Source organism: Dreissena polymorpha, chromosome 10 (assembly GCF_020536995.1).
Source record: "Dreissena polymorpha isolate Duluth1 chromosome 10, UMN_Dpol_1.0, whole genome shotgun sequence".
NCBI classification, from domain to species: domain Eukaryota; kingdom Metazoa; phylum Mollusca; class Bivalvia; order Myida; family Dreissenidae; genus Dreissena; species Dreissena polymorpha.
The window spans coordinates 71,449,842-71,465,885 of record NC_068364.1 but is presented as its reverse complement, the minus strand read 5'-3'; the positions used below and the strand labels follow the sequence as shown (position 1 = coordinate 71,465,885).

Here is a 16,044-nt window from a genome sequence, read left to right as displayed (position 1 = left end):
CGTCGAATATCTTTTTAAAGATATTTCTTGTTATATTTGATCGAGAATGTAACACGCCTACCAGTTTCGCTGAATGGGTCAAGTTCCCCACGGGTACAACTTCCCTGTATCCCCATTTTTTCGTACTCACAATTTTTCGTACCCAAATTTTTTCGTGCCCAATTTTTTTTTCGTACCCAAATTTTTGTTTGTACCCATTTTTTTCCCCACTCAAATTTCTTTTCCTAACCAAATTTTTTTTCGTAACCAATTTTTTTTGGCATATTTTTTGTACCCAAAATGTTCGTACCTTTTTTTACGTACTCAAAATTAAGTACCCACATACACAATTGTGGTGAGTGTAGATAAACATAAATTGATGCTTTTATGTCCATCCTCTACAAAAGCATCGTTACACCATTACTGTCAGTGCTTTGATTTTGATAGGTTCCGAGTAAATTTGCTTGTTATAATTATTAATTTGCGACGTCAATTTATGACTTTTACACGAAAAATATCAACATTAATTGTAGGCGCGCGTTTCATGTTTTGACGCTGTTACTTTTGTTTTTCAAGTTAAAGCTGCATTCAATTTGTTACTTCCATTGATTTGAAGATCGGCTGCATTGGAAATTGTCCTAACGATAAAAGGCAAACCTACCCGGCATTCGAAGCCGAATAGTAATCAATCGAGTTTCAACAAAGACCGCTTTAGTATCCAATGCAAATCATGTAGCCTTCAAAAAAGGAACGGATTAAAATGATAGCAATCGAAGAGGCTTGATTTTCTTTCGCTTCTTAATATCAATCAATTAAGTCAATAATACAAATTTGCAATAAAATAAATAAATCTTGTTTTGTTTATATTGGTATATTGAAGTTACGATACCAAGAAGGTATTGTGTTTAATTATGGGCATATGTTTGACACGTCTTTCGAAAGATTTCCACCCCTAATATAGGTAATCGGTCACATGTCTGTTATAAAAGACTAGTCGACGTTAACGAGAATTTCTCTCGAAATAACTGTTTTTGGAATTTCATTATTTTTATAGTCAAATGACAATAATAACTGTTTTGTACAGAAATAGAAAGAAAATGTAGCCAATTTGTAAAACAACAAACTTTCAAAAAGCCTATTAAGGCGAAATATATCAGGAAAGAGTGAAACTTGTTCTGTTTCAATCTATATTGATCACTACTGGATAAGAAACTGGGTAATAATAACTCCGATAATGATGTGTGTACACTCCATTTAGATTTTTGTTTGAATAATGAACAAATTATATTAAAAAATACATATCGCAAAACATCAGCAGCAGCAGAATGTTAGTAGCCTTACACTACAATGCCGCCCTTTATTTATGAAAAGAACTAATTTCATAACAGTAAGACATGTACCAATTAACTTGAAAAGACACATACGCACATAACAGCAAAACAAACGCACTTACATGTACCAACATTGGGTTCGTTGCACTTGGAACGGTCAGTGCAAAAGTATGGAATTATTGTAGGGTAAAATGACATCATTCATGGTGAATATGTACATGACTGATGTTTATTCTAGTATGCTTCGTGACAATTCTAATATGCTTGTTGTATATTCGTTTATACTTTAGGATTGTTGGAATATGCGTGGTGACTATCCAATGTTTGTGTGATCATTTTTCCGTATTCACGATTCAATAATTACAACTTCTGTCACTTTCATATGAATGCTGCATTCTGATTGGATAATTTGTTCACGTGACCGGTTTTTCATTTTCCGATGAACCCACTTCGAATGTAAATTTAAACATGAATATTCATGGCGCCACTTTCTGGTCATAAACAAATTGCCAAAATGACGTTATGTTTTGCGCGAAACTTAATGGCGTTGTTTTTATTGGTCAATAGCAAAATGACGTTATATTTTTTGCGCGAACTTCAACGATATACCCATTTGACGAAGATTAAACCGAAAATGAAAATATATTCATACGCAAGAATAAAAAGGACTTTTATGACCCTTACCACGAAAGAATTTCAGCTTTAAGATCATTTTGTGTTGTAATTATAAGAAAAAGGCTATTCAATTCTTAAATATAAATAAGTTCTTTGTCATAAATGTGTTCTTTTAAATTCTAACAAACGTGATGAAACTGTACTCTGAAACCAGCCCTGATCGGTTTTGTTACTAAGTGTCATTAACATCGGCAGTATGTAACAGGCAGTACAGGTAAGCAGAATGCAACTAAACCGAATGCAAGTTACCAAATTATGACAGCAGGTGGCGCACGTTTATTGCCCGGATGGTGAGTAAATAACTTTTCGGAAAAAAGAGAAAACATTCGATCCATTTTGACTACATGTACTCTACTGAATAAATTAAATTCCCTTTGTTTTAAAATCTCAAACAAAATACGTTTATGTTTCCCATTAAGATTGGTAGGCTTACTGGGTACACAATAAATTGAATAACGTGAATCTTTTTATATTGATTAGTTGCAGTTGGTTCTCAAGAAAATACAAATTTATTGAAGACGTAACGAAGCTTATGTGTTGTAAGTGTGGCCCATCCCTGGTCCAAATAATTACAGTAGACGTAATCTACCGATAAACTTTGTAAATCGACCTCATATTTGTAAAGTCGTCCAAACCACTTTGTCACAGACCTGTGAGTGTAACTTTCAGATGTCTCTAGTTTGTTAACCAGGCTATAATTCCCTGTTATTTGGACGGGATAGAATGAAACTAAAAAGTGTATTATCGCCCCTGCGAGTCGCACGTTATGGGACGGAGTGTTCGCACGTGTGCCTTGTCGCAGCAGCCGCGCTCGTTCCGCCGAGGGAACGCGCGGCCAGCCGTCCACCGACACGGACGGGGCGACGAACGGCGAACGAGTGGACAGCGCCAAAACAATATCCCTCCGTCTTCGGCAGGAAAAACTATTTTTAAATAGATATGCAGATACATGGATGATGGAAACACAAAATTAAAGGTTATATCTAAAAGTAAAATTATACACAGACCATATTAAGTTATAAAGTACATATCCTGACGATAGTGCTGAAACGCTTACCAACTTAAGTAGAAAATCTTCTTTTCCTTTCAAACTTAGGACCAACTTATTATGTCTAAAGGGGCGCAACTTCTACCATAACATTTCCGTTATATGCCTTAAATTTCCGAGTCGTCCGTAACATTTCGGAACAACTGTCCATTGACATCATCGTATCACCCATGATTGTATGTTGATGTGTGCGTGGATGAAACTCACATACTGCGATCGTTAATTTATTTAACGCATAAATGTTTGATTACATTATGCACTGCGCCTATTGTATGAGTCTCTGTGCACAAACCAAAATACACAGAATGCAATTTCTGAACGAGAATGTTGCATCGGTACACATGAATGATACCATTAAGCCGAATGAAAAAAGACATTCGTCATCAGGCACGATGTATCATCAAGCATGCAAATGTGTCTATATACAAATTGAAAATACCATCAAGAAGAGTTAAGAAAATGTCTATGTTAACCATTCAACCGGGGATTTTATATTCAGGTACGTTGCCAACTATACACTTATGTAGACTAAATAATATAAATTGTGTACATGTTTTCATATTTTTATTTATAATCTCACGATACGAATTACAATATACAAGCATATGTATTAACAATGTAAGCAATATCATAAGCATACAATACATGTATGTAAACGTTTTCAGATAACACGCAGCATATATAACAACACCAGCATTTCTTTAACATGCTTGAAACATAAGCAACAGTTAAACAACGATTGATTTAATGAAAAAAAACAACTATATAAATGTTGAATTTCCAGTCCGTATCTTTGACAGTTTACCATTTTGAAGGATATTATATGAACTTGATTGTTTGCTGGGAGTTAAAAATGTCAACTTTAGATAACACAATTATTCTACAGAAACCTTTGACTTACAAGCCAACATGTTGCGCAATTGCATTGACCAGAGAATTATGGAACTGCAGAAGCCAACATTTAGTTGAGTAGTAAAGATCGGACTATCTGGAAAAAAGTCGAGCTCGTGAAAAACACAAAGCCAATAGGGCAAGAAACATTTTGAAAACAAAATAATTGCACAAAGTAACTTTAAAATACAGCTGATAAAAACCTATCATCTAAAAATACAAAAAAATGAGATTACCACAGCTAAGGCCATTTCTAAATAATACTGAAACTTGTGGATACAACAATTACATCACCAAAACAAAATATATGTTAACCGGTTTTGGAAATGACTTTACCCGCTGATACCAAACATATATTCAATTAGTCTACACTAGAATCATCACAGCTACTACCACATAGGATATCGAAAAAATACATTACTCGCACACAAAAAATGTTCAAAATAATTATTAAACAGGATCTACAATGACTGACAGTGAATAATTACTTAATGCCATGAATAGTTCTTGGTTAATATGAGGTAACACTGTTAGCAAAAGGACCTCAATATTTCCCTAACAGCAAGATAAGACAGCATACAATGTCCTGCTAAATGTAAGTTGTGAAGCACAAACTATCTTAATGAAAGTATAACAAATGATTTTCACACAAAAAATACAATTATAGTAAAGCATTTTTACATTGCAATCAACATGCCATGTTGGCCTTTATTTCATGTTGTAAGACATTCCTGTTGGCTGTAAATGTGGACATTCTTCTTAAAGTAATTAGATAATTTATAATAAATAATTAATAAAATAATTCGCTCCCTTGAAGACACAAAGAATACTCTAAATTCTGTATACAACAAAATGTTTGCATTCCCAACATTTCTGCTTATTTGTGGCAAAAATTGAAACGGGATATTTAAATTGCTCTGCATGAATAATAAACATTACAGAAGTGTAAAAATTCCAAAAAGTGTCAAATTAAAATAATTATAGCCATACTTATTGTATTTGTAACACAATGAAAAACACAAATCAAAACATTTGGAAAAAAATATATATAATTTTTGTTATTTTTTTTGTCTTTGACTTTCTATCCTTGATACTTTATGTTACTTTTCTGTCTTTGGTATATGCATGGCTAATGACATACAATGTACACAACAATAATAAGCAAATAAACAAAATAGCTTGGTTTATGTTTAATCCCAATAATGCCAAATTATTTTTGCACAACCCAATTATCATAGTGTAAATTCTTATCATTCAATATCATATTATTTAACCTAGGAATATATAGAGGAATAGCTATATAGAATACTAGCTTATAAAATATAAAATACTAGGCTAGTGTTGAATAGAGATATGTTTATTAAGCGATGGTTTGAAAACCTAACACAGGAGTGTAGGAAATATGTCCATGTTTTCATGCAGGGCAAATTAACTTAAATACTTAACAGTAAAACATTTATCCCATCATTTTCTCAAAAAAGATCATTTTCTTGTAAAAAAAAAAACAACAACAAAAAATGTCTTAAATGTTTTAATAAACATGATTAACTTCAAATGAAGTCATGTCAACAATAATAATATTCTGTGCTTAACAGCTTCATCCTGGAAGTGATTTACCCTTTCCCCCATAACAAGCAAAGTGAAAACGACTTTTGCAACCAGCATATAACCAGAACAGCTTGCGAGTAGCTCGCAGTCTGTTCAGGTTTTATGCTGTTTGCTGCTCATCAGTGTCTAATTGTTTGAAATGAAGTCTTTAAATTTTGAATCTAGTATGAAAGGTCTTTCATTAAATTTAACTTTCTGAGGTACTACAAATGCGTTAAAAAATGTATCAAAGTGATAAAAGGTTAAATAAGTAGATTACTCATCAGGGGTTCAATTTGACCATGCTTGCCTGATGAAGGGTACAAAAGCTGGAATACATGCATGCAGAGTAACATCACTATCATGAGACCACAAAATTAAGAGTACAATTTAGTCTCACATGTAAACATTCACCCAAGTTTATTGCTCTTTGATGAAGTTGAAAAATTCACATTAAAATAATATCAATATCGTTAATATCAAGGTCAAACTTTCTTGTATGCACATTGTAAAACAATAACATCGTAAAACAATAACATTAGAAACAAATAAAGGGACAAAACCTAAACTGGCACAACTTTGTCAAATCTACAATGACTAGGATGTAATTGTACAAGGACAACAAATGTAGAAAATAAAAAAGGTACACTCAAAATAAGTTATTTTAAGACAAACATGCTCTATAAATAAATATATAGGGTAAAAAGTGTGATTTTATAAATATATAGAGTAAAAAGTGGTTGATAATCAAATCAATAGTATTAAGAAACATAATGGTATTTATCACATGCTATACCCTGTTTCCCATGTAATACAACCATTACATATTTTTTTATATTACACTAGTGTAATTCAACATTTTTAAGCGTTTTCATTGGCTTAGTTTTCGTTTATTGACCAATCGCGTTTTGTTATTTTGCTGAAATGACGTTGCAACATCAAATGACGTCACGAAATGTAATCAACATTAGGGATTTATCATTATGTTTGCGTAAATATTTATTTAATTTGCTCATTTAAAAGCATGTGATAAAAAAAATCTGACACTCGTTGTCATATCATACCATATCTTATTAAACTCGTCCAGGAAACTCGTTAGTAAGCTCGCCATAGGCTCGCTTCCAACCAAAATTCCTGAACTTGTTTAATAAAATATGGTATGATATGACAACTCGTGCCAGATCCTATATTTATTAGAAAATCAATACATTTAATTGAATTGACTCCAGAATGTAAACTTTAATTCCCATGTTTATCAAACATTTGCCATATGAAATATTAAAAAATGCCTGCCATCAATGCCAGTATAGTGACATGCAAAAATATTCTAATTAATCTCAAATTTAAAGTTTTTAGACCAAATGGACAGATATTCATTTACCTGTTTGTTAGGTTTTCTGATTCTAATAACATGAGGGCCAGGGTGACAGTCGTTTGCTCACCTGTATAATGGAGCCTGTCCCGCTACAAACCCTCGTCATATGAACAATATTTGTATGTATTTATCCTTTAAATTTCCAAGTCAAGGAGAGAAAGTACCTTAAAATTAAGTTAAATGAAGACCATTGAATATATACTTATGATATTAATAGTTCTGATCATATCTATATCTTCAAATGTGAAATTATGAGTCAAATTCTTTTTAAAATCAAAACAAATAAATAGAACAATATTTTGCATACTAATACAGGTACATACAAAAACAATCAATAAGTACAAATTGGATTTCTCAAAAGAAACAATAAACTTGATATATAATATTTCAACAACATATGTTGCAAAGCAAAAATCACACAAATAACTAATGGATAACGCACATAACAATTTTTTATTGCAAATGAAAATACGGCACTGTAAATGCAAACTGACTTCTAGTACGATTTGTTACAACACATACATAGTATATTTATATAACAATACATTCTATGTGCATATAATCAGCATTTCAGCATAAATATCAGCAAATATATGTGATGAAAAATTCAGCAATGTGGATTTCTACTTGCATTTCGGAAAATTTAATTGAAAATGATGGTGAGCCTTCTTTAATGTTTCCTAGATGAGGTATAAATAAAGTAATAACAAGACTATTACCAAGCAATTTAAGTCCCCTACCTGTGAAACTTCACCATTTTCAGCAATATTTCTAGTCTATTTGTTGCCATAGCAACAATAGTTATTGACGTAGGAACAAAATGAAATGACGTGCATCATCTCCATAATGCCATCTATCCATGTTTCAAGTTTCAATAAAAAAAAAAAGATCTTTTAAAGTTATCGCAGTATCCACTATTTTCAGCAATACTTCTAGTCTTTTTGTTGCCATAGCAACCAGAATTCTTGACAAAGGAACAAAATGAAATGGTGTGCATAATCTCCAATTTGCCAACTGTCCATGTTTCAAGTTTCATATAAAAGAAAGAAGAATTTTTTAAGTTATTGCAGGATCCAGAAAAGTGTGACAGACTAACTGACAGACAGAGCGCAAACAATAAGACCCCTCCGGTTTCACCGGTAGGGGACAAAATGGAAAAGAGGGGCAGATGCAATGGTCACAATTTTGAAGTGTTTGTCATCTTGTTTTTCAGTTATTTGGAAACAGTGTGTATCATAACTGAAAAATAAACTGACAAAGCCTAGTAGCAGGGTAGAAGTTTGTTGAATTTGGCTCACATTTTTAGATAATGATTTGAATCCTGTTCCTAAATAAATAGTCAAACATTTATTGAGGGCAATGCTTATTTTAGTATAATTTTATGACATGTGTTTTGCGGAAAATACATTTAATGACATTTTTTTAATAAGTAAATCAGTTAACAAGTTTCTTAAAATCACTTGATCAATTTGTAGTTCACCATGCAAAGATAAAACAATCTCATTAATGAAATTTTCATTCAAAAGTGAAAGAAATTGATACATTAATGTGATGGTAATTGTGTGATTTAGTATAAATTAAAATATTCCCTTTATGTTGATAGTGGCAAAAGATATTAACTTATTCACTTTTGTAATCCAATCCATTACCATGGATTGAAGAAAATACGTGCAAATCTGCAAACCTTAAAATGTTAAGAGCTTTACAACTGAATTTTTTTTATTTAAAAAGGATGAGATAACTAATGAGCAAAATGGTAATAAAATGGAATGAATTAGTGAGTTTGTATCACGATTTAGCGAATGCTGGCCATCAAAATCCTGTATCTGCTAGAGGATATCAACAGATAACATTTTTAAAGTCAACATCCATTCAACAAGAAACCGTCGGAGACAGGTGATGCTCCCCAAAGGTTTTTTCGTCACAATATTGCACTATGTATTCAGATAAAAGGAAAAGTCTAGTAGTTGGGGGGACAAGAATTGCACTATATGTACAGTTAATGGAAAATTTCAAAGGGCCATTACTCTGTGAAAAATCATCCGACCAGAACCGGCTGATAATATGCAAATCTCCTCTTTGTAGTGAAGCTTCCCATAAAGTTTAATTGAATTCCGGTCATTAATTGCTGAGAAATAGCCTGGACAAAAATTTTGCACGGACGGACACACGCACAGACAGACGAAGCGGCGACTATATGCTCCCCATGTGGTTCAAAAAGACATTGGAGTAAGTGTTTACTTAAGAAAAGTCTGTGAAAGAGTGCCACATTATTAATGTTGTTATAGTTGTAAAGAAACTGTTTTCTTAAATAAATTTTTTTTTTTCGATCTTGCCATCTTTTACTCAACACAAAGTAGGCACTGTATAACTTAGTTAATATTTGTTTAGTAATGATATTTAATTAAGTTAAGTATGGTTTTAACTTATTATGCTTATTGTCTTAGCTCATTTTTTAATGGCGTATAACATCAACAGCCGCTAATTGGGACACTGTAGAGTATGTATCCGATAGAGTATGTACCTGGTAGAGAATGTATCTGGGATAGAAACCAACACTTCGTATTTTAGAGAAGATCTGAGAATGCTCCAAAAGTGACGATCAAACCAGTTACTTCCGGAATGTTATGCCAACAATAAGTCCAATCCCAATATACATTATTTCTTTTTTTTACAAATGATAAATCTACAGATGGACTTTTAATAAAAATGCATTAAATAATTTCGAACGACAGTCACTATGGAGTATTAACCATAACATTATAACAGAAACTTAAAACAAGAGCACCGCCTTGAGGGTGCAGACCGCTCATCTATTTTTCTTTTTAAAGGTGTAGGGACCTATCTCAATTTCAATCACAAAGGAGGGAGGGGTGGAGTGGAGAGGGGTGTATAGTGTGGGGTGGTGGTCATTTATAACATTATCTCCCAAAAATGCAAAAAAAAATGCAAAATTATATTTTTTTTGGGGGGGGGGATTCTTGGGTGGGATGGTTGGACAGTATTTCAAAAATAAAATAATAACAATAAATATTTGTGTTTTTTAACCATGTTTGAAAAAAACAAGAGATGTGTTCGTCAACAACACAATGCCCCCTATTGCGCAGCTTTGAAAAAAAAAATGTTTTTTTTACCTTTGACCTTGAAGGATGACCTTGACCTTGAACTTCCACCACTCAAAATGTGCAGCTTTATGTGAATGCCGCTTTGAAATATTAATTATTTTTCATAAGAACGCCGCTTCAATTTTTTTTGTTTACCTTTGACATTGAAGGATGACCTTGACCTTGAAGGTTAACCTTGAACTTCCACCACTCAAAATGTACAGCTTCATGAGAACGCCGCTTTTAATTTTTTTCCTTTTTTTAGCTTTGACCTTGAAGGATGACCTTGACCTTGAAGGATGACCTTGACATTCCACAACTCAAAATGTGCAGCTTCATGATAACGCCATTTGGAATTTATTATTTTTTTGACCTTGAAGGATGACCTTGACCTTAGAGAATGACCTTGACCTTGAATACCACCACTCAAAATGTGCAGCTTCATGAGAACGCCGCTTTGATTTTTTTTTTTATTTTACCTTTGACCTTGAAGGATGACCTTGACCTTGAAGGATGACCTTGACCTTTCACCACTCAAACTGTGCAGCTTCATGAGAATGCCGCTTTGAATTAAAAAAAAAAAACATTTGACCTTGAAGGATGACCTTGAACGTCCACCACTCAAAATCTGCAGCTTCATGAGATACACATGCATGCCAAATATCAAGTTGCTATCTTCAATATAAAAAAAAAAATATGGCCAATGTTAAAGTTTTCGGACGGACAGACGCCATATATTTGACATTTGACCTTGAAGGATGACCTTGACCTTCACCTTTCACCACTCAAAATGTTCAGCTCAATGAGATACACATGCATGTCAAATATCAAGTTGCTATCTTCAATAGTGAAAAAGTTATAGCCAATGTTAAAGGGGCCTTTTCACAGATTTTGGCATTTTTTTAACTTATTCATTAAATGCTTTATATTGATAAATGTAAAAATTGGATCGTAAAAGCTCCAGTAAAAAATCAAGAATAAAATTTAAAAAAGGAAAAGAACATTGCCCGGACCAGGTTTCGAACCAGTGACCCCTGGAGTCCTGCCAGAGTCCTGAAGTAAAAACGCTTTAGCCTACTGAGCTATTCCGCCGGCTACACAATGTGACGTATTTTATACCTTATATAAGCAATCTTCGTAGTTTCACAAAATTTAACGACAAAAACAGAACTCTCCAAATTATTCAATCGTTTCGCGTTGCAACGCTTTATAATTTTTAGGTTTCAAAATCGTCAAAAGATGCATATAATGGCTATATTAGACCATGGTAAATGTTCAGTATTACTGTTTCCTCGCAAATATCATAACAAAAACGAAAATTTGCGAATCTGAAACAACTATTTTCCATTTTGTCAATTTACCAAAGCGTGAAAAGATCCCTTTAAAGTTTTCGGACGGACAGAGGCCATAAATTTGACATCTGACATGACCTTGACCTTGACCTTTCACCACTCAAAATCTGCAGCTCCATGAGATACACATGCATGCCAAATATCAAGTTGCTATCTTCAATAGTGAAAAAGTTATGGCCAATGTTAAAGTTTTTATTTGGACGGATGGACAGACTGACTGACTGACATACTGACGGACAGTTCAACTGCTATATGTCACCCTACCGGGGGAATAAAAATTATTTTTTGGGGGTGGGGGGTGTATAGTGTGAGGGTGTGGTGGTCATTTATAAGATGATCTTTAAAAAAAAAATTGGGGGGGGGGGGGGAATTCGGGGGGGCGTGGGGGATGGTTTGGGTGGAGTCTATTGTGGAATGTCAGGTAAGAGTTGTTTTGTCAAAGTATCGATCAAATCTAATCATAAATAAAGAAGTTATTGCAATTTTAGCAAAATTTAATAATTTGACCTTGACAGTCAAGGTCATTCAAAGGTCAAGGTAAAATTCAACTTGCCAGGTACAGTACCCTCATGATAGCATAAAGTATTTGAAGTTTGAAAGCAATAGCCTTGATACTTTAGAGGTAAAGTGGATCTAAACACAAAATGTAACCATATATTCACAGTTACTAAGTCAAAAAAAGGCCATAATTCCGTAAAAATGACAACCAGAGTTATGCAACTTGTCCTTTACTGTCCCCTTATGATAGTTTGCGAGTGTTCCAAGTATGAAAGCAATATTTATGATACTTTAGGGGTAAAGTGGACCAAAATCCAAAACTAAACCAAATTGTCAAGTATAAAGGGCCCATAATTCTGTCAAAATGCCAGTCAGAGTTACATAACTTTGCCTGCACAGTCCCCTTACGATAGTTAGTAAGTGTTGCTAGTATGCAAGCAATAGCTTTGATACTTTAGGAAAAAAGTGGACCTAAACAAAAAACTTAACCAAATTTTCAATTTTCTAAGTATAAAAAGGGCACATAATTCTGTCAAAATGACAGTCAGAGTTACATAACTTTGCCTGCACAGTCCCCTTATGATAGTTAGTAAGTGTTGCAAATATGAAAGCAATAGCTTTGATACTTAAGGAATAAAATGGACCTATACACAAAACTTTACCAAAATTTTCAATTTTCTAAGTATAAAAAGGGCACACAATTCTGTCAAAATGCAAGCCAGAGTTATCTAACTTTGCCTACCCAGTCCCCTCATGATAGTAAGTAAGTGTACCAAGTTTGAATGCAATAGCATTGATACTTTATGAGAAAAGTGGACCTAAACACAAAACTAAACCGAACGCCGACGCCAAGGTGATGACAATAGCTCATTATTTTTTTCAAAAAATAGACGAGCTAATAAAAAATAAAAGAAACTTAAACAAAAATAGACATAATTATACATGCCATTTAAAGTCTGTTATCTTGAACCAGTCATGTGGTCTAACATATGTTATCCTGAACCAGTCATGTTGCCTTATATCTGTTATCTTGAACCAGTCATGTGGTCTTATATATGTTATCTTGAACCAGTCATGTGGTCTTGTATATGTTATCATGAACCAGTCAGTTGGTCTTACATATGTTATCTTGAACCAGTCATGTGGTCTTACAAATGTTGTCTTGAACCAATCACGTGGTCTTACATATGTTATCTTGAACCAGTCATGTGGTCTTATATATGTTATGTTGAACCAGTCATGTGGCCTTATGTATGTTGTCCTGAACCAGTCATGTTGTCTTACATATGTTATCGTGAACCAGTCATGTGGTCTAACATATGTTGTCTTGAACCAGTCATGTGGTCTTACATATGTTATCTTGAACCAGTCATGTGGTCTTACATATGTCATCTTGAACCAGTCATGTGGTCTTACATATGTCATCTTGAAACAGTCATGTGGTAAATATGTTAGCTTAAACCAGCCATGTGGTCTTACATATTTTATCTTGAACCAGTCATGTGGTCTTACATATGTTGTCTTGAACCAGTCATTGAGTGTAACATATGTTATCTTGAACCAGTCATGTGGTCTCACATATGTTATCTTGAACCATTCATGTGGTCTTACAAATGTTGTCTTGAACCAGTCACGTGGTCTTACATATGTTATCTTGAACCAGTCATGTGGTCTTATATATGTTATGTTGAACCAGTCATGTGGCCTTATGTATGTTGTCTTGAACCAGTCATGTTGTCTTACATATGTTATCTTGAACCAGTCATGTGGTCTAACATATGTTGTCTTGAACCAGTCATGTGGTCTTACATATGTTATCTTGAACCAGTCATGTGGCCTTACAAATGTCATCTTGAACCAGTCATGTGGTCTTACATATGTCATCTTGAAACAGTCATGTGGTAAATATGTTAGCTTAAACCAGCCATGTGGTCTTACATATTTTATCTTGAACCAGTCATGTGGTCTTACATATGTTGTCTTGAACCAGTCATCGAGTCTCACATATGTTTTCTTGAACCAGTCATGTGGTAAATATGTTATCTTGAACCAGTCATGTGGTCTTACATATTTTATCTTGAACCAGTCATGTGGTCTTACATATGCTGTCTTGAACCAGTCATCGGGTGTTACATATGTTATCTTGAACCAGTCATGTGGTCTCACATATGTTTTCTTGAACCAGTCATGTGGTCGTAAATATGTTATCTTGAACCAGTCGTGTGGTCTCACATGTTTTCTTGAACCAGTCATGGGCTCCTACATATGTTATCTTGAACCAGTCATTTGGCCTTACATATGTTATCTTGAACCAGTCATGTGGTCTTTCATATGTTTTCTTGAACCAGCACGTGGTCTAACATATGTTATCTTGAACCAGTCATGTGGCCTTACATATGTTATCTTGAACCAGTCATATGGTCTTACATATGTTATCTTGAACCAGTCATGTGGTCTTACATATGTTATCTTGAACCAGTCATGTGGTCTCACAAATGTTTTCTTGAACCAGTCATGTGGTCTTGAACCAGTCATGTGGTCTTGAACCAGTCATGTGGTCGTACATATGTTATCTTGAACCAGTCATGTGGTCTTACATATGTTATCTTGAACCAGTCATGTGGTCTTACATATGTTATCTTGAACCAGTCATGTGGTCTTACATATGTTATCTTGAACCAGTCATGTGGTCTTACATATGTTAATTGCTCCAACAATGGCATGAGGCATCTAAGATTCACCAAACGCACATATCAAAAGTTGTCAATAGCAAATGTAATTTTTTGCCTTTTATCTACTCCATATTTCATATATTTTGGACGAAATAATAATAATCTAACACAATACACCCATCTCACTCCTACAAGTTTATGTTATAGAAATTTTACGTAAATTAGTTCAATTATTATTGAAAGTTTAAGTAAATAAGTTCAATACAGGTCAGAACTTTTAACATTGTTTACATGCAAGTTAAATTCTTTAAATGAACCTGACTAAAATATTAGAGTTCTCAGTCAGGCAAATTTGTGTCATTCGCGAGACATACAGACCAATGTCCATGGTGAATCCAGTACACACTCTAATTTGCAGATGGGAAGGTATTAAATAAATATCAATCATAAAGCTATACAATGCTTAACTACTAAAGGCCCCAATTTTAAGTGACTAGGCTTCGTAGCTTGCACCGCTGCTACACATTTTATCTGAAGAGGATCTCATATAATAATCAGAGTGAGAACTATACATGGAATCACTGTCACTGGCCGCTCCTCTCACATCCAGTGACCTTCCGCCGTGACCTTCATACGACCTAGAAATCTCACTTGACCTTTGACCCTGTCCATCCATCAACCGGACAGGCTCACATGACTTGTAATGACCCTCCAGTGATCTGGTTTTCCCGTCAAAAGGTCTTGGTGTGTCGTACAGTCCCTTTTGGGTTTCAAATGACCTTTGACCTTCAAATGACCTTGACCCACTTTCACTGCTTGACCTTGGGTGCCTATCAAATGACCTTTGACCCCTCCATGCCATAGTTCCTCCAGGTGAACGGCGGTAGTCTATGCCAAACTGCAAATAGAAATTCATTGTATTTTTATTTTAACCATTTAAAAAATTAACCGTGTTTAAAGTTTAAAGAAAAATTTCTCTTTCCTTTCTGGCATGAACATAGTAATTAAGTCTTAATTTTTCAAAAGTCTTAAAGCTTTCACAATAACAAAATAACCAAGGATAATCCAATCTACTTGCCTTAATTTAAACATGGTCATCATTTATAACCAGGGGGTTTTCAGAAATGTCTGCGCCTCCGGAAAACAGAGGCATTCCCAAAGCAAACGGACCGGATCCCAAACCAAAATTTAAAAAAAAAATCCCAATTTTCGAAAAAAAAGATTTTTTTTATAGAAAGGATTGTCTAAAGACTTATGATTATAAGATTATTAATGTTCCAACTCGTCCAGCTGATGTGTATCATAACAACAAGCACTGCTGTGGTTGAGCGAGGATTCAGCACCATGAACATGCTGTGATCCCCATTACGCAGCACATTCACAGAAACCAAACTTACTCATCTGATTCTTACCTGCATTGAAGGTTTAGACCTGAATGACAAAACATTGGAGGAGCTGTGTGATGCTTTTCAAAACAGAAAGCAGCGAAAAATTATGCTGTAACTTGTATGACTAACCAGTGTTTGTTTTGG

The 16,044-nt window shown here is 34.1% G+C and overlaps 1 protein-coding gene across 2 annotated transcripts in view; it reads right to left on the bottom strand.

Annotated features, from left to right (window-relative positions):
* Positions 1–14,692: 14,692 nt before the first annotated feature.
* Positions 14,693–16,044, bottom strand: part of LOC127847892 (alpha-catulin-like) — a 75,115-nt gene continuing 73,763 nt past the window's right edge. For both annotated transcript variants that reach the window (XM_052380115.1, XM_052380116.1), the window contains exon 17: positions 14,693–15,410. In XM_052380115.1, coding sequence (XP_052236075.1) covers positions 15,006–15,410 — 405 coding nt within the window. In that variant the 3' untranslated portion in view covers positions 14,693–15,005. The remainder of the gene's footprint in view (positions 15,411–16,044) is intronic.